The sequence below is a fragment of the Copadichromis virginalis genome, linkage group LG3, assembly GCF_057382275.1.
Source record: "Copadichromis virginalis isolate Kocher_CV1m ecotype Utaka linkage group LG3, C_Virginalis_male_GT1.1, whole genome shotgun sequence".
NCBI lineage: Eukaryota > Metazoa > Chordata > Actinopteri > Cichliformes > Cichlidae > Copadichromis > Copadichromis virginalis.
Genome location: NC_140620.1, coordinates 3,861,527 through 3,881,133, shown reverse-complemented (window position 1 = coordinate 3,881,133; position 19,607 = coordinate 3,861,527). Strand labels below are relative to the sequence as shown.

At 42.5% G+C, this 19,607-nt stretch overlaps 2 protein-coding genes and 1 long non-coding RNA gene across 4 annotated transcripts in view; 1 reads left to right on the top strand and 2 right to left on the bottom strand.

Annotated features, from left to right (window-relative positions):
- Positions 1–1,177: 1,177 nt before the first annotated feature.
- LOC146712342 (uncharacterized) lies at positions 1,178–10,445 on the bottom strand. The gene is made up of 3 exons (XR_014916810.1): positions 10,338–10,445; positions 8,197–9,331; positions 1,178–1,501 (listed from the first exon to the last, which is right to left on the bottom strand). It is a non-coding gene; the product is annotated as an uncharacterized LOC146712342 (long non-coding RNA).
- LOC146712343 (uncharacterized) lies at positions 6,353–8,675 on the top strand. Of its 2 annotated transcripts, XM_085442037.1 has the most exons (4): positions 6,353–6,829; positions 6,915–7,022; positions 7,100–7,273; positions 7,878–8,675. In XM_085442037.1, the coding sequence occupies exons 2-4, from the start codon at positions 6,972–6,974 to the stop codon at positions 8,508–8,510; spliced, it is 858 nt and encodes a 285-aa protein (XP_085298163.1). In that variant the 5' UTR covers positions 6,353–6,829; positions 6,915–6,971; the 3' UTR covers positions 8,511–8,675. The 2 variants fall into 2 exon arrangements, with proteins under 2 accessions (XP_085298163.1, XP_085298155.1); XM_085442029.1 differs by having other exon boundaries at positions 6,353–7,022.
- A 5,715-nt stretch (positions 10,446–16,160) lies between the features above and the next one.
- The window catches only part of LOC146712341 (protein NLRC3-like), a 17,176-nt gene continuing 13,729 nt past the window's right edge, over positions 16,161–19,607 (bottom strand). The window contains exon 6 of the mRNA XM_085436231.1: positions 16,161–19,607. This exon is cut by the window's right edge and continues 192 nt beyond it. Coding sequence (XP_085292357.1) covers positions 19,270–19,607 — 338 coding nt within the window. The 3' untranslated portion in view covers positions 16,161–19,269.

The following is a 19,607-nucleotide window of genomic DNA, read 5'->3' as shown; positions in this document are numbered from 1 at the left end:
GACCTTTGACCTCTGACATGTTGATTTGATCCTTATTTAATGACGTCTTTTATCTAGTGATTTAATTCTGTGTATTTATATGTGATGGTGTTCCTGAGTTCAGCCTCAGCTGATATCCACAGACGCTCCTATTGGCTGGTTTTAAAAACACATTTTTCCATTAAAGTGACTCTTTTAAAAACACGTCTGCCTGAAATTCACATTTCATTTATTTTGGGGGATTTTAACAGAGAGATAGAACTTTATGAATCCCTCATGTTTATCCTCCAGGAAATCCAGTTTGTAGCAGCAGAACACCGACAAATCTTTACACAGCACAGAATTAGGATATCAAATAAAGGGGAATAAGAGAATATGAATATAAGCATAAATATGTACATATATACACAGACCTCACACAGAGACAGCAGCTACACTGTGTGTGGATGTGATCCACAGTCACAGCTGTGGGTTTCAGTCAGTGTGTCTCTAACTTCATGGTCACATTTCAAAGCTTATTGGAGCCAGAAGATGTTCAAGTAAAAGATTTATTGCTGTACTCGTCTACCAGGATAACAGGAGGTTCATAAAGCTGTGTAATACTTCAGCTTTACATCATGCAGTAGTAGTTTATTAAACCCCCCAAAATATGACTATCCAGAGTTGGGACCAGGAAGCAGAGTTGCAGTCTTACACGCCTCTCTGCAGCTTCTCTCCTCCTGCTACCCCCCAAAAACCCATCTCCATAGAGACTGTGTCAGCTTCCAAACAGACAAAAAACAAACTAAAAACCAGCAACAAACAACTTAAACATAAACAATCACAAAGAAAGAACAATACAGTATCCACATCTGAACCAAAGAGTAAAACAGTGAAATGTGGATTATTAAACATTAGGTCTCTCTCCTCCAAGTCTCTGTTAGTACATGTTAGTAAAAACATTTCTGCATTTTATCCATATTTTATTTTTAACTCAAAATCAAAGATTCCAGATTCTCCTACATGTTGGTTTTGAATCAGATAGGACGACAGATTTCAGGTGGCCCTGTGTCTTTCTCTATTACATTTGCCACTGTGTAACTCAAAGTTATTTAAGGACTAGTTTATTTCAATGGATGAGTTTACTGACTGACGCGCAGAAGAAATAGTTCTTTAAGGAGCCTAGATGGTGTGAATGATGAGACCAAAGACTGCAATATCTTGTACCAAAAATATATTGAATAAATGGAGGAAAGGGGAAATGGAACAAAATAATTAACACAACACACAACATAAATGCCCACAATTAAATAATAAATCAATGCTGTGATCTTTCTGTGCAAAAGTCCTTTTTGGTCCTCTTCTTTTTAAAGTTCACTTTTAAGGTATTCCTCCTTAGAGTCCAGCTTCATACAAATGGGGAAATATGTCCGTAATCCAAAGACGGCTAAGTGGGGGAAAGAGGGGAAACAAAGAATGGTCCTACCGGCTCGCCACTTCAATATGAAGAAGATTAATTCAAAGGGAGGGAACAAAACCTGACCTGTAGGTCAGAAAAACGTCCATTAGCACATCAAGTTCGATTCAGTTTACCGGTAAACAAATATATTTTTCTGCAAGCCTATGTAACAATGCAAATCATCATCAACCAATGTACAACAGTTAAATTATTAATTATCTTGGCTACGTAGCTTAATCTATACATTCCAGTAGCGTTCGCTACAAACAATACAAAAACAACAATAAAGGAAAACAGCTGTCTAACAGACAGCATAGCCGAATTCAAGGCAACACATTGTGGTGTATTCATAATTGTCTCTGGTACATTTGTTGTATGGGCAGTATGTGTTCACTGTTTGATTGTGTAATTACGTGTTACGCACTGGCAATGCATGCCGGTAGATGGTAATACAGGAAGTAAAAGAGATGGTCTTACCGCACACAGTGGTCCCGCGTACTTATTCAGATTCAGAGTAAGAATCACACATGGTGTCAGAAGTGCTGTGTGACTCGTAAGACTCCATACATCTGCCGAGTGTGAGGAGAAGGGGAAGGTGGAAACAAAATGCCGAATGACGACGTAGACGATCGTCCGAGGGCAGGAGTTAGCACCGCGGCTAGCACTCCCAGCGCTACGTTTAGCATCCAACCACCGGAGCCCTTTGATTTTTCCAAACCACACGAATGGACAAGATGGGTCCGTCGCTTCGAGAGATTCCGTCAGGCAAGTAATCTGTCTGCGAGCTCGGAGGAAAATCAAGTGAACACTCTCATATATTGTATGGGAGACGAAGCGGATGACGTCCTGAGAGGACTAAAGTTAAGTGATGTAGACCAACGGGACTATGCTAAAGTGAGAGATAGCTTCCACAACTTTTTCATTGTCAGGAAAAATGTTGTTTATGAGCGCGCACGTTTTAATATGCGCAAACAAGAGCCGAATGAGACTGTTGATGCATTCGTGACTGCCTTGCATGCATTAGCAGAGCACTGTAACTACGGACCGCTCCACGATGAGCTGATAAGAGACAGAATAGTAGTGGGCTTGGCCGACACGAGGCTATCTGAGCGCATGCAGATGGAAAAAGACTTGGACTTGGATAAAGCTATAAATATGGCCAGGCAGTCAGAAGAAATCAAAAAGCAACAGTCAGCTTTGAGAAGTGAAACAAATGTAATGCATGTAAATGCGAAAACAGTTGACAGAGTGATACAAAAGCACGACAAAACAAAGTTCAACATGTTCAAAAATAAAACTGTCAAAACACAACAGCAATATAGCAAGAGACAAAGTAACAAATGCTACAAGTGCGGAGGCTCTCCACATCCGAAACCTGAGTGCCCAGCAAATGATGCAAAATGTCATTTATGTGGAAAAAAAGGTCACTACCAGCGAGTCTGCAGACAAAGCAAAACAGTGCAAAGTATTGAGGAGGAAGAGGAGCAAGGTTTCTTCCTAGGCTCAGTTTCCAGTGACGGCCAGGCGTGGACAGCCAACATACAAGTGAAAGATGCAAAAATCACTTTCAAACTGGATACTGGAGCAGATGTGACTGTAATAGCTGACTCGGACTTATCAAAGATTTTTGCTAACGAACACAGACCAGTTCTCCAGCAGCCAGAAAAACCTTTGTTAGGCCCTGGAAAAACACCACTGGACGTTGCAGGTTTTACAAAGCTACAGCTCAACTACGGAGCAAAACAGACAACAGAGAAGGTCTATGTTGTAAGAAACCTGAGCACTCCACTGCTAGGCCTGCCCGCCATTACAGCTCTTGGCCTGCTGGTGCGAGTTGACGCGGTTTCAATGGACACTCTGAAGACTACTTACCCTAAACTTTGCAATGGTCTAGGGAAAGTGCAGCGGGCCTATCACATTAAACTCAAACCGAATGCTGTGCCGTACTCACTCAAAACTCGGCGAAGGCTTCCTCTGCCTCTGATGGGAAGGGTAAAAGAGGAACTCCAACGAATGGAAGAGCTTGGTGTCATTACCCGAGTTGAGGAACCAACGGATTGGTGTGCCGGCATGGTTGTTGTTCCAAAGAAAAACAGCCCTAGGCTAAGACTTTGCGTAGACTTTACCGGACTAAATGAGTATGTGTGCAGGGAAAAATATGTGCTGCCATCGGTTGAACAAAGTCTCGGAATGCTCGCAGGAGCCAAAGTGTTTAGCAAACTGGATGCCAACATGGGCTTCTGGCAGATTCCCCTGTCCGATGAGTCTGCCAAACTCACCACCTTCATCACACCCTTTGGGCGGTTCCACTTTAACCGCCTACCGTTTGGGATCAACTCAGCGCCCGAACACTTTCAGCGCATGATGGCGGAGGTCATCGAGGGTCTCGAAGGAGTGGTGTGTCACATTGACAATGTGTTGGTGTGGGGACGTAACCATCAGGAGCACGATTCCCGTCTCCATGCTACACTGCAAAGACTGGAAAAAGCAGGCATAACGCTGAATGTTGAAAAATGCGAGCTCTCCCAGAGCAAGGTTGCTTTCTTGGGTCACATCATAGCGGATACAGGAATCAGTCCTGACCCGAAGAAAACGGAGGCAATTACAGAAATGACAGAGCCAACTAATGTGTCAGAGTTGCGCAGTTTTCTGGGCATGGTGAATCAAGTGGGCAAGTTCATCCCCCATTTAGCTGAAAAAGACAAAGCCCTGCGAGATCTTCTTTCCAAAAAGAACGCATGGTATTGGGGAACTGACCAAGTGAGAGCTTTCAAAACATTACGAGATGCCCTGACCTCACCCCCAGTGCTCGCAATGTATGACCCCAACAGAGACATTAAAGTATCAGCAGATGCTTCATCCTATGGTCTCGGAGGTGTTCTTTTGCAGCTGTGGGAAGAAGGATGGCGACCAGTGGCGTATGCATCGAGGTCCTTTTCTCCTACAGAACAACGATACGCACAAGTGGAAAAAGAGGCACTGGCATCTACATGGGCGTGTGAGCGTTTTCGTGATTTCCTGATTGGTAAACATTTTTGTCTTGAAACGGACCACAAACCTCTCGTTTCCTTACTGGGAGGACAAGCTCTGGATCTCTTGCCACCCAGGATCCAGCGATTCAGAATGAGACTCATGCGTTACTCGTACACTGTGCAGTACGCCCCAGGGAAATCGCTCTGGACAGCAGATACTTTGTCCCGCTCACCTCTGAAAAAACCAATGAACCTGTCAGACAAAGAGCTAATGGAAAGCACAGACATATATGTCGACAGTATTGTAGCAAACATGCCTGTCAGTTCATCATATATGCAAACACTGAAGGAACAACTGAAAAGCGACAGTGTGTGTGCTCGCGTCATGGACATGTGCACCGAAGGCTGGCCAGAACATGCAAAACAAGAGCCTTTACTGCGAAATTACTGGCCTGACCGAGCCACGCTCACTGTTGAAGACGGCCTTTTGTTAAAAGACACACGGCTTGTCATTCCTTCAGCAATGAGAAACGAGGTGCTGGAAAAACTACACGAAGGACATCAAGGTGTTGTAAAATGTAAAGCTCGTGCACGCCAAACAGTGTGGTGGCCCGGGCTGAGTCAACAAATCTCTGAGATGGTGCTCAAGTGCAAAACGTGTATTCAAGAAAGACACAATAACAGTGAGCCACTCATGCCAACAGAATACCCTGCCCGCCCATGGCAGAGAGTGGGCACAGATCTTTTCGAGCTGGGAGGGAAAACTTACCTTCTCGCTGTTGACTATCACTCTAGATTTGTTGAGATTGCTTTGTTAAACAGGACAAAATCAAACAACGTCATTACTCACCTGAAATCTTTCTTTGCCCGTCACGGCATCCCAGAGGTCCTCATGTCTGATAATGGGCCACAGTATTCAGGTCAAATCTTTACAGACTTTGCAGCAGCATACGGCTTCAAACACATCACAAGCAGTCCCAAGTTTCCGCAAAGTAATGGAGAAGCAGAACGTGCTGTGCAGACTGTAAAAAATCTTCTGAAAAAAGCAGCTGATCCTTATCTAGCTCTTCTTGCCTATAGAGCTACACCACTGCAGTCCGGCTACAGCCCTGCAGAGCTTTTAATGGGCAGACGTCTGCGAACCACACTGCCGGACAACGCACTGCTCGCTCGAAAGGAAAGGGAGAAGAGGATGATGGATATGGCAAACTTCAACAGGCGCCACCGCGCAAAACCTTTATGCAGCCTGTCCCCAGGAGAGCAAGTTTGGGTGACTGATGTCAAAACTACAGGCACTGTTATCCAAAATCACTCTACACCCCGATCATACACAGTGGAGTTACCACAAGGGACTGTGAGGCGTAATCGTGTGCATTTGATTCCTTTAAGTTCACCTGTGCATGAACCTGCTAATGTGCCTGTGTTGCAGAAGCCTCAAACACCCAGTGTGATCCCTGCTACACCTGTTAACACTGATGTGGTCAGAACCAAGTCAGGGAGGCCAATAGTTAAACCTAAAAAGTTAGATCTGTAAGAAAAAAAAAAGGTTGTTGTTATGTAACTGTGTTATAAGGGTTTTGTAGAGCACAGTAAAATAAAGCTAAAAAGAGTTGTTAAGAAAAGAAAAGAACAAGAAAACAAAAACAAAAGGTTAAAAATGTAATGCAGATTGTTTGCCAGATGTTCTTGTATGGCTTTGAAAAAGAGAAGTTCTGTCCTGAGAAAAGGAATATTCTGTTTTTGTTTAAAAGGGGAGATGTGGTGTATTCATAATTGTCTCTGGTACATTTGTTGTATGGGCAGTATGTGTTCACTGTTTGATTGTGTAATTACGTGTTACGCACTGGCAATGCATGCCGGTAGATGGTAATACAGGAAGTAAAAGAGATGGTCTTACCGCACACAGTGGTCCCGCGTACTTATTCAGATTCAGAGTAAGAATCACACACACATAACAATAATCATTCAATCGCACTTTGTTTCAAAGTAAGCCCATTAAAGTGCTTAAGTAAATAAAAGTGTTCAAAAACAGCGGTTTTTGAGCCGGAGTTCTGCTCGCGGTGGGAACGCCGCCGCACAAAGTCATTTTTTAATCGCGCAAACGATCGGCTGGTTACTGACAACCAAAAGGTTGTTTTTGGCAGATATTAAAGATCATGGGTGGGCGGGGCAAATGGAGCAGTTTTCTACAGTCGAGTAAAATTCCAGGAAAGAGCTGGGTGTGGCTTTCCTTTAAATCACATGATCAACAGCTTTAAGATGGAGGCAACTCGCTCAGTGTTTCCTGTTTCATTCTTAGACTGTGGCGATGGTAAGTAGCAGCTTTTCACTTGTTACCTGGCATCTTTTCAGCCACCAATGATAGTCATTGTATGTTATCAACATTTCACTAACTATGTTTTCTCTCATGTTTAAAATAGGCCGACCAAGAGCAAAATAGGTATGTCTGCAGACTCTGCTGTAGCCAAAGTTATCAGATCTCCTGTGTCTTTAAATCCCTAACTGCTCGATCATTATCATTTTAGAAGACAACAATTTCTCAAAGGAGGTTCAAAACTAATGCCTACAAGATTACCAAGAGGATGGTTCGGGGCTCTTACATGACTCCGGGAAGTCAACACTTGGTGGATGAGGTGTGTTACCTTTGACACTTTTAAGACAGTCCTGTTTATCACTACTAACAATAAGCAAATATGTTTTCACTCAACAGATCCTTCACAGCATGTTGTTTCTGGGCAAAATCAACAACATCCCCTTTTCTCCAGAAGAAATCTTCCCTAATCCTTTTGTTTTGGGTTCTTTAATGAGAAGATATCCCAGGCCTTTTAAGTTGTATTCGACTCAGCTTCCCAGGCGAAGTCCCTTCTCCTGTGTGCTCGACATGGTAAGATAACTCTTCTCACATTTTCAGTCAATCTGACAAACTTCCAGTTTTTAGGAAAGTATAATGCAAAGTGCTTTTTTACTGAGAAATCCAAAGAAAATCCATACTGTACCTTATACTTCAACATATGCTTCTAGCTATACTTCTCCACCAAACACAGAGACTGCAGGAGAGCTGGAGACTTGCTTCAGAATTTGTTAGTTCTAAATAATGTCTAACAGACTCATTATTGGAGATGCTTACAGTCTTCAAGGCGTATATGATGCTGTCACTGTGTAGCTGCTGGATCTGTTAAGCTCAAAGACTCTAAATTCAGCGTGTTTTGACAGCCCGGCATAGCAAAATAGAAAAAAAAAAGGTCAATTAGCAAATTTAATTATAAATTAGTGAGAACAAAGATGGATTTTTGCTTATTGATTTAAAATTAAATAGATTTTTGTGACTTGTTTCACCCCCTATCTTAAAATGTCTAAACCAAAAGCATCCAATGGTCCTGCATAGTTAAATAAGTCAAGCAGCGAAACAAACATGTTGATCAACTTTCTATGAAAAACAACTATATAATCAGGTGCAACACTTTGACCAGATCTGTAACTGTTTTCAGATCGTCCTGCAAAATAACTCAGAGAATGAAGAGCAAATAAAGCAGAGTCTGCAAGATCTCCTCACAGACTTGGACTTAGAAGAGAATAATAAAAAAACAGCTTTCGTCTCGTCCACCATCTGCATTTCTCAAAAATCCCAAACCAACAAATCAGAAAGGTACTACGGAGTCTCCATGTCCACCAAAGGTCCTAACGCTGGGAAAATTATGATTGCTGCCTCCTGTCTTAGCAAATGGCATAAATATGTATCTGGTGCAGTGATGACCTATTATCCAAACACAGTCCAGAAAGATTACTTTGATGGAACAATTGAAGTACCTGGAAATATCAGGTGTGAGGCTTTTTGTCTCCGTGATGGTGCCAGAATGAAGCCTTGCAGATCATGTAAGAATTTGTTTGGCTTGAACACAGAAGACCTCAGAGAGTGGCCATATGGTAACTGTGCTGAAGCTGAGAGCCTGAGCAATTTGCTTGAAAATGAGAGAGAAGTTGAAACACATGTGGATGAATACTCAGCTGAAAAGGACAACAGGCAGAGAGCTGAGGATGAGGTTGGTAGGGTTCTTAGAACCGTGTTGCAAAGGATTCGGTTTAACTGGACAGGTGAATTTTACAACCCAGAACAAGAGTGAGATTTCATGAAATCATTTGCATTCATCATTCTGATAAATCAAAGATTCTCTGCTCTGACAGCATCTGTGTGGATTTTCTGTAATCACAGAGACGTGTATAAGCATGTTTACTTTCCATCTCCATGTAATTGTCACATTTAATAATTAAAACTGGCTTCTATGGGTTTTTGTTTGTTTGCTTACATATCTAGTGTTTAATGCAATATGAAGCATTATCAGACAGCATTTATTGGGAAGAATCCCATATTTATACTGGTCTGTACCCAGGGTACACAGAAAATAAAAACACATGTTTTCTTATTATGATCCCAACTATAATTTACTTAAGCAAAAGCACTACATGTGTAGTTATAATATTTATAGCAGTTACTGTTGAGCTTTAAATTTATCATCTTAAATGTTTATATGCTGATTATATTGCTTTATATAAGAAAGGCCTAACTCTGAGTACACTCTGTGCCAAAAAGTGCTGACAGGAAACTGCATGCTTTTGCAGAAACGTGCTTTTGCAGCTAGAAAGTGAAGCTGATATATATCAGTTTTAATTAGTTTTTACCAACTGCTTGCTAGGGCAATCCCACGAGTTTGGTGTTTTTGTATTGAACATGATTCCAAGTGCTTTCTATAACACATAGCAGAGGTGCCACAACAAAGACTGAGAAGAGGACAGGAAGAGACGGTGAAAGAGATGCACTCCTTCGCCATTCATGTTAAAGCGTTGCATAGCTTTAATTTTAGAGAGTGTTGCATAACTTCAGTCATTTTTCTACCACAGGTGAAGCCAAGAATTGTGAAGCTCTCTTTTGGCCAAATACCAGAATCTGTAAGAAGAAGAAAAAACAAACAATCAAATAGGTCATTATTAAGAGAACAACAATCTCTTGATGATTATCCACAGTGTCTTTGATAACTGTGAGATACAAACTGTCAAGGATATACACATCCCAGCAAACAATAGCTGTGTTTGACTAAAGCGATTAATAACAAGGACAGAGCTACAATCACTACAGTCAAACATAAAGGGCTTAATCCTGAATCCAAGTCTGAGCTGTGATGCCGTTGGTGCTGAAAGCTGCTCAGATCCTGAAGCTGCACGTTTTGTCTCTCTCTAACCAAACCAGCAGCAAAAGAAGACACATTTCGCTTGACATAAACATTGTCATGAATTCCCTCTTACTTTTGCTGGTTTGCTTCCACCACCATTAAAACACACACAGAAAAACAACACAGCACAGCTCTCTGCCTCTCTCAGTGTACTTTAAGAACACCGTTTCCCATCTCAAATCTCTGTTTTTGGCATTATTCACTTGCTTGTTATGAAGCAGTCTACCGTTGTTTACAGCCATTTTTTTTAATGACTTCCGACAAGACAGCCTCATTTCTGCTGTTCAATACCAAATTTTATTTATTTTTTTCAAATTAAGTGAAACTGCAAAATGCTCTGCTGTGTCTCTATTAAAACCTCTTATTAAAACCTCTGAATCACTTCAGCAGCATCAGCCAATGTACATTTGTTGAGTCGTGGTTCTCGTCTGCTTTTGTTCTACTGCAGAATAATATTTTTAAGGTTATCTACTGTAAAAAGCTAGGCCAGGAAAATCTCCTTCATGGTTTTGTGTTTTATCCTCAGTTACTTTGACACAAAAGCATCTGCTGTGATGCTCACACCTCTGATGAAGTTTCACAAGTGTCAGTACTGATAAATGATCAGAATTATAATGTTTCTGACTCTCTGAGTAAGAATTAAATGGAATCTAATTGGGACCTTGTGAATTGGAATTGAACAGGTTCTAGAAATCAGTGATGATACTCAGCTCCAATACCCACCTATGATATTAGGCTGACGAACGCTGACTGGGTTTCATTTACCAGCTTTTTATGTTCTTCCTGCAGTTTCCTCCCCACATCACTCATCTTAACCTTTTTCCAGTCCTCCTCAGTCTAAACAGAACACACAACAATACAAAGAAAAGCTCAGGTGATTGATCTCTAACACTAGGCATCCCCAGTCTTATTCTTAGCAGTCTAACTTCTCACCATATCTTTGAAGGCCTCTCCATTGTAGTAGCGCTTGGATGCTGGATACTCTATCGTTTTGTCACATAGTTCCAGGAAACTGGAAGCCACCAGATGCAGCTCCTCTCCGTCATAGCCGTACAGCTTTTTGTCCTCACACGTCATCAGCACAAGCTCGTCACATGGACATGAGGTGCCCTTTACCACACCAATAACCTGCATTTTTACAATCTCGGGAAGGTAGAATTTTCCCCAGGCGTTAACTTCATCATCATCCCCGTTGTATTTGGTGTTCTCAAGCTCTTCTATCCACAGGTCAGCACCACTTGGCTTCTTCAGGTGAACGCACATGCTTTTGTTTTTGGAAACAAAATCTTTCACCCATTTCAGGTACTTTTCACCTGGAAAGAAGCAGACAAGGAAATATGGATGAATGTAGAAGTGTTGGAAAAGACAAATAGCAAGGTTATCCTACAGCAGTTTGTGAAAATGTTGTATCTTGAAATAAGCAGGCAAAATGAGGATCTCACTTATCTCATATGTTCTGACTACCGACTTTCTTCAGTTAAAGGACAAAAAAAGGGCACACTGGAGGCTGACAGAGTGTGCAATGGTGGGAATCATTTTGCAGAACTCACTAAAGTTTGTTTCTCCTGGAACAAGCTTTTTACACTTCGGCAAATGAAAATACTGTGTTAAACTAAAAAAGAGCACCAGACCAAGGTCTACAGTACTAACAGAAAAGCATGCCGTTACCTGTTGCCTGTCGACACAGCTGCTGATCTTCCTCACCAAAAAAATGAGGATCCCTGAAAGGAATAGAAAGGTTATGTTAAAATGAATGACTGTCACGGTGATCATGGGAAGCTCCAAAATATCACAACAATAGCTACGAAATCACAAAATGCAGTGTGATGTCTGTAAGCACCAAACATGACATCTCTGCAAATTCATCTTGAAATATGTAGGTACCTCACACGTACAGCTGCAGCCATCTCAGCCATTTATCACTGTGGCTGCCAAGTGGCTGCCACTTCACAAGCGCATGGCACAACATAGAAGAGCCACCTCCACAGGACAAGACTCAGCAGTCCATCTGCATCTTAAGGATAAAGGACACTCTTTCGAGGATGCTAATGTTCACATTTTGGACAGAGAGGACAGATGGTTTGAAAGAGGAGTGAAAGAAGCATCTATGTCCACTGTGAGCGACCATCTTTGAACAGAGGCGGGGTTTACGACACCAACTCTCTGCCATCTATAATCCAGTTTTGAGATCCTTCCCAGACGCCTTAACGCCCACTCACATCCTGGGCCATCTGACCTCAGGAATTCGCATGATAAGGTGGGGCCAGGTTTCACAATGAACTCACCCGAAACTGGCTGATTGGGACCCACGCCCAGTTTCACACCTTGGCTCAGGCGATTAGAGGATCATCAGGGGGTCCTTTTGTCCCTCTGTGGGGGGTCACTCCCACTAGGCTTATATCTGGGACTCGCCACCATTTGACCTTAGAACTGAAGAAGCTTCTCGGATGAGAGGTGAAACGTCTTCAAGTAACTTAAAGAAGTCCAGACGCTTTTCTTTGCAAGCTCCTTTGACTACGATGACCTGGATGACTGAGAACCTTCACAGACATAAGGTGAATGTGACAAACAAAGCGCCTTCTTGTTCTCTGTGATAATGTAAAGTTATTAATGAAAAAACAAACGAGTAAAAAACGGACTGGAAACATGTCTTCAATCAAAACTCGACAAAAACAAAGAAACAGCCTCACTTCTCTGCGACGCTCCCTAAAAATGACGTTACGTGTTACGTACCAGAGATTTCTATACAGCCCTTTATCAAGCCGAGAGAAAGTGACGCAAAACCCTCCAACTAATAACGACTAGCAGAGAGGCTCAGCTGAGTGTAGTTACCTGGTTTGCAGACGCATACAGACGTTTCCTGTCCTCTCGGACGCAGCTGTGATAGAACATGTGGTGCATTACCGCCACCAACTGGCTTGGAGTGAGGACCGGAAATCGCTCATGCCAAATCAAAAAAAAAAAAAACATAAAGAAAGATTAAGTGAAGAGATAAATGAATACATTAAATCAAGAAGAAAAAAACCCACCACCGGACATATACATCCTCATATCCTTCTGTACAAATGAGTTTGTTTTAGAAACTGAAAAAAGCCACAAAACCTTCACATCTAGAAATCCTTTGCAGTAAAACTTGTTTTTTGGCAGGTTCCACAGGTTTTGAATCAGTTTTCTTCTTTATTCCTGATCATTTTGACAATGAAAAAGAACATGTTCTATAGGGCTTTGGAGTTGACGTCACGCCGCAATGCATTGTGGGAGCGCGGCACCATTTTCGAGGTCTACGAATCAAAACAAACACACTGTGTTGGAACGACGATTACAAGATGCTTAAAAGCAGCTCAAAAGAGAACGGACTGTATAGAGACCGATTGCGTCCAGAGGCGAAGCGGCGGTACTTGCAGAAAATAGCGTGCAGTGGAAATGTGGACCCGTATGAAATACGGCCGTGGAGTAGAAACCCTGAAGACGTAGCCTGATATATTTTCGTACCTTATCTGTGGAGTCAGCGCGTACAAGTCGTCATTCAAACAAAGGTAAGTCAGCTCGAGTACTGCGTGTGAAATGCGTTTGATTTCCCTGCAAACATTCACATTAGTGCAGCATAAATTCATTCATGAGGGGAAATTACAGTGAGAACATGTGGAGGCTGTTAGAGGGAGAAGATAGTGAGTTCAGTGCAGGGCTGTGCAGAGAGGTTTAAAGGGGCGGGTGCTCAAAGTTAAAAAGGGGCACATTGAACCAGGCTGAATAACAACAACACACATTCATCAAGAATCTAATATGGGAAGGGCAGGGCTGTGTTGGTCTGAGACTGTAGACATTAAAAAGTCCACAGGAGAGATGGTAGCTGATTAAACAAGTGTCATGAGATAATAACAAAATGCAAAGATTGGTGACAGCGCTTGGAACCATAAGGCAACAAAAAACTATGTATGTAAAAAAAATAAATAAATAAATAAATAAATATATATATATATATATATATATATATATATATATATATACACACACAGTGGGGCAAAAAAGTATTTAGTCAGCCACCGATTGTGCAAGTTCCCCCACTTAAAATGATGACAGAGGTCAGTAATTTGCACCAGAGGTACACTTCAACTGTGAGAGACAGAATGTGAAAAAAAAATCCATGAATCCACATGGTAGGATTTGTAAAGAATTTATTCGTAAATTAGGGTGGAAAATAAGTATTTGGTCACCTCAAACAAGGAAAATCTCTGGCTCTCACAGACCTGTAACGTCTTCTGTAAGACGCTTTTCTGTCCCCCACTCGTTACCTGTATGAATGGCACCTGTTTGAACTCATCATCTGTATAAAAGACACCTGTCCACAGCCTCAAACAGTCAGACTCCAAACTCCGCCATGGCCAAGACCAAAGAGCTTTCGAAGGACACCAGGAAAAGTATTGTAGACCTGCACCAGACTGGGAAGAGTGAATCTACAATAGGCAAGCAGCTTGGTGTGAAAAAATCAACTGTGGGAGCAATCATCAGAAAATGGAAGACATACAAGACCACTGATAATCTCCCTCGATCTGGGGCTCCACGCAAGATCTCATCCCGTGGGGTCAAAATGATCATGAGAACGGTGAGCAAAGATCCCAGAACCACACGGGGGGACCTGGTGAATGACCTGCAGAGAGCTGGGACCAAAGTAACAAAGGTCACCATCAGTAACACACTACAACGGCAGGGAATCAAATCCCGCAGTGCCAGACGTGTTCCGCTGCTGAAGCCAGTGCATGTCCAGGCCCGTCTGAAGTTTGCCAGAGAGCACATGGATGATACAGCAGAGGATTGGGAGAATGTCATGTGGTCAGATGAAACCAAAGTAGAACTTTTTGGTATTTTGGTATCCTGTATTTGTTGTTGAAGACTTCTTCAGCTTCTTCTCAAGGACATCAGCTGCTTGTTTGGCAGCAGAGGCAGTTAAGAAGCTTCCTGAAAAACACTGAACAGTGAGTTCACTGTGGCATATGACAGATTCAGCTTTCTGTGTGCAAATGTGTCTGTGTCGACCTTTCAAATGCTGTTGAATCCAAAACATCAGCGGCTCCTCGGCTGCTCACTTCATGCACTTCTGTCTGTGTGACAGTCCAATGACATCACAGCTGTTTCCAGCCCCAGTGTCTCAGGACTGGACACCTTTAAACATGTCGAGGATCAAACAGCGTCCAGCTAAACACACATGAAACTATCAGAGCTGACAATCATTCCAATAACATCTAATGGTTCATGTATGTAGACACAGGACTACAAGGAAATGGCTCTCAGCATCTGGCTGTGGGAACACATGAGTCCCTGTTTGTGTTCAGATTGTGTGCATGTTTTAGACGTGTGTCACATGTAGAAACACAACAATCCCACAATGACACACAGATGTGTTTGACACAGCTGTGCAGCTGTAAGTTGTTTCTAATGATTCATTGAAGCTCTTCTAACATTCTGGAGACGATCAGTACATGAATCTGTTCAACACGACAACAATTTGACTTCAGTGTGAACGTTTGCATTAAATAACCTTCTTCATCCAGCTGACAGCATCTTCATCCTATGATGTGAACAGTTCCTCCTGTTGATGACAAACCTCTGACAGGATCTGCTTGAGGAGCTTTTTCATGTGCAGCTCTCTGAGCTCAGGGCTGAGCTGCTGTTTCATCTTTAAGAGCTGCTGCCTCCTCGCCGGACTTGTTCTCCTCTTCTTCTCCTAATGACACCATTTCTGCTTCATATTAAATTCAATAAAGATGCTGACATGTATCTGTAGCAACAACATCATTGAATCTAGAACAACTGGAGCCAAACCAGTGGCTCTGCTGGGATCACTGGTGAGCCAACACTTCCTTGTTGATGCAGATTTCAGGGCTTCCTTTTGCTCCTCCGTTATAACTGTTCTCTCTTCTCAACACATGATGACACAAAGGAATCAGCAGTGACAAAGATGATGCTGAAGAGAAGCACACACTTCACACATATAACAGAGCAGTGCAGTTACACACACCTCTGCTCGACATCAGGCCTCAAACAAAGACACAAAACACTAACTTGACTCTAAACAGAAGAAACGAGCAGCTGTTTCTGTTCTGTGCTTATTTATATTTGACACACATGCTTCTCTTTGTGCAAACACACATCGCACTATAAGGGTAACCTCGCACACAATGATTGGACAGCACAGTGATGATGCTGGGAGATCCTATACGCAGCAACACAGAAACACTGAGAACTTTAAACAATGATGGAAAGTGTTATAAATGACTTGTTGGCCTCTGATCTGTCACAAACAGCTGAAACGTGTCTCTCATGAGTCACATGAAGGTTTTTGACAGAAAGGACAAAAAGTAGCTGCAGTCAGTTTGTGTCATTTTTATATTTATTCATCTGGGAGAAAAATCTGAGGGACATTAAAATGTGTTTTCAACAGAGACAAGAACATGAATATAACAGAACAGGTAAATGAACATGTTTCAAGTAAACAGCTGGACTGATCAGGTCCAAACACAGAGTGATAAACTTGTCAAACAGCTGTCATATCTTTATATAGAAGCTCTTTATAAATGCTGCTCACTGCAGTCTGTTTACTAATAATGTCAAAGTGTTAGAAACACAGAAACATCAGAATGGTCTTTGTTCACAGAAACCTGTCTGGGATCCTTTGTTGTTCTTTTGATGCAGAGTTACATTATAAATATAAAGAGTTATTTCAGAGTCTCATCAGTTTTCCTGCATGTCTTTATTTAACACATCAGCAGGGCTGAAGCTCTCATGTTAAACACACACTGATCTATGGACACGTTCATGTGTTTCTAACAGAACCAGGCTGTTATCAGCCTGCACTAACATTATGTCACACACACTGAATGTAACAGTGACAGTTTACATCATCACACAATCAGCTGTGATTGTTTCACTGTCATCAAACGAGTCAACAGGAAGTAGAATCAATAGAAACCAATCATTTACTGACAGCATGTCTGATGGAAATAAGTGCAGATTATGTATGAAGTCTAACTGCACACAGTAACTGTGTTACAATAAGGACTTAACAGCGCCCTCTGCTGGAGTGTTTCAGTACTGCGTTAACTAGAATACACCACCTCCTCCTCACACCACCTGCTACAGCTCTACTCTTCTATGACTACAGTCATCCACAGCACTGATGTGAGGTCACATGGTTCATATGTAAGGAGCACAGCTGACCTCAGGTCAGTTTAATGACTGTGAGCAGCAGCTGTGTTATTGTCACTGTGACAGGGAGACACTCTCAGACACAGCGCTCATGTCAGCTTGTTCTCATGCAGGAGGATCAGGAGCTCCATGTTTGTCTTTCTGTTTGAATCATGATGTGTTTGTGCCATCAGAGTCTGTCATGAGTACTCAGGGTTTCACAGCAGCTCTTCTGGATGCTGACGAGGACTCCAACCTCATGTTTCACCTCTCTGAGCTTCTGATGTCTGTGAACACTCGTGTTTCTTCTCTGGGCTCATCTGGACAAAAACACCTTTCTGTGTTTGGCTGCAGCCTCATTCTGACTGACAGGAAGTGTGTTATCCATGAGCTGCACTTCTGTGAGGAAGTTTCCTGCTGTGTTTCCTGTCTGTGGACAAACACGAGTGTTCCAGCTGAGGACTTGGTTCCTTCCACCTGTCCATACAGGACATCACGCTGTCTGCAGCTCTGTAAATGCAGCTCCAGGTCCTTCCACGTGCTGCTCTGTATTTGTGCAGTTTGTAGTGTGTCCTGGGAAACGTAGCACACATGGTGTTCTTCTGCTGTTTCCTCCTTTCACTGAGTGTGAAACACTGACGCTGTGCTGTTGTTCACAGAGGGGAGCTGATTCTAGCTGCAGCTGGACTCTGTCATCTAACTGAATGTGTTGGTGCTGATCACGGGGCTCTGAGGGGGGAGCAGCAGGAGGACTCTGGATGCTGACGTCAGTGTATCTGTGGAAGCTCCCACAGCGTGTCTGTCATTCAATATTGTGCTGTATATTGTATCTATGCAAAGATGAACAGACTGTGTGTTCACTGGTCTCTGTGCTGCAGCTCTGATGTCATCATCACTCCCTCCTCCACCCTCAGCAGTCCCAGCATGCTGCTGTGGTGCACCCCACCCTCACTCTACACCTGAGCCACAGACCACACCCTCCACCTCAATATACACCACAGTTTTCTCTGCTGTGGAAATGAGATCAGGAGGAAATCATCATTATTATTATTTAATAAACGCTCACATTAATGTGGGCTTATTTGTTTCATATTAGAAACATTAGTTGAGTGTTTTTAGTATAAAATGGTCAAAGTCCCTCTTTTTGCTCCTCCCCTCACCTGTGGATGGGCGGTGCTGTTACCGTGGTGACAGCTTGGATGTGTTTCAGTCCTGCCTGGTTATCACTGCAGGAATCTTTCACATTTATTACAGGTAATAACTCTGATTTTTCTGTGTATTATGAACCAAATGTATCCTGATACACACAGAGATGGATGAGCAGAGGTTTTTTTTGCAGTTTATGTAGTTACTATGGACTTAATGCAGACATATTATTAAAATTAGGGCTATAACAGTTGTATTGATGTATAGCAACTTGAAATGCTCCCACAAATGGCTCCACAGCATGTAAAAATATAACAAAAGCTCTGGCGGACTTGGTTCTGTGGTCAGTCTTAAAGGGTGAAGTTAAACTCTGTAATCTTCACTGTGTCACAGAGTTCAGTGAGTCCCGTTATTCACAGTATCAATCAGATCATCAGAGAACAGCTGATCAGCAATCAGTGGTGCCAACAGCGCCTCCTGTGGTGAGAGGATGCAATAATGCAATGTAGCATTTTTCCACTCAACACTTGCAGTCATGGAAACTGTCTGTTGGATCTGTGTGACGTTGCTTTCTTGGTTAGAGTTCCTCACAAATGTCCAGATGATTCTTCTAATGAGGCGTCGACCATGTTTGCAGCTCTTTGGAAGAAAACGTCGCCCTTTGCCATCCTTACTTTTCTTTGACTTCTTCAAATGCAGCTGAACTCCAGCTGGTATTTTCTTGGACTTTGCAGCTGTTTCTGGTCATCAGTTCATTCCTGCAAACCTCTGAAGCTGAACAACAATGATGCTGCATTGCTGGCTGATCCCAAAAGGTTGATTCTGTTCATCTGGACGTTTTCAGAAACGTTTGCTCACTGATCAGGTGACTTCTTCAGTCTCAGCTGACTGCAGCTTTACAAGCTTACAAACAGCACATTTGCACAATGACTGAAAGCAGCAGCACCTGATATATATGATACTAATATAATACATATACATATATAATCCATACTAATGATGAAGGAACTGAGCTCACAGTCCATTGTTCATTCAGTGAACTACTCAGTTTATTTTGGGCCTCAGAAATGCTCACTCTGTTTGTACATCACTGTCAGCAATAGACTCATTCTGCTGTGTGGACAGGAACACATGTGACATCACTTCCTGTTTGTTTGTGACTGAAGAAGTTTACAAGGAATCATTTAGAAGAGTTTCAAACATCAACTGATTGAATCCATGAATCTGAAAACGTGTTTGTGAGTGAAAGAGACAGACATGTACAGACTGAACTATCTGTTCAACAGTCAGAGTGTTTCTGTAACAGGAGACACTCTTTACACTCCACTCAGCACAGGGACACTGAGTCACCAGGAGACAAGAACCTAAACCCAGGATAAAGAGTTTGAGTGAATGTGGTGTTGAAGGTGTGGAGGTGGATCAGAGTGTCAGAGGAGACTCTGTAGAAGGACAGAGTGCCAGCAGGACAGTCCACATACACTGCTGCTCTGTTAGAGACAGAGGAGGAGGAGGAGGAGATGGATGTTAGTCTGTTATTGTGCCAGACAGACTGAGGACCATCATCAGAGCAGCTCAGACTCCAGGACTGATCATTCCATCCAAACACACAGTTAGCACTGCGTCCTTTCCTTCTGATGCTTCTGTAACTCACTGATATATAAACTC

Bases quoted from the DNA above. Each gene is read 5' to 3' on its own strand.
- LOC146712343 (XM_085442037.1), top strand. From the start codon at position 6,972: ATGGTTCGGGGCTCTTACATGACTCCGGGAAGTCAACACTTGGTGGAT. The intron at 7,023-7,099 runs GTGTGTTACCTT...TTCACTCAACAG, and splicing joins GTCAACACTTGGTGGATGAG to ATCCTTCACAGCATGTTGTT. The intron at 7,274-7,877 runs GTAAGATAACTC...AACTGTTTTCAG, and splicing joins TCTCCTGTGTGCTCGACATG to ATCGTCCTGCAAAATAACTC.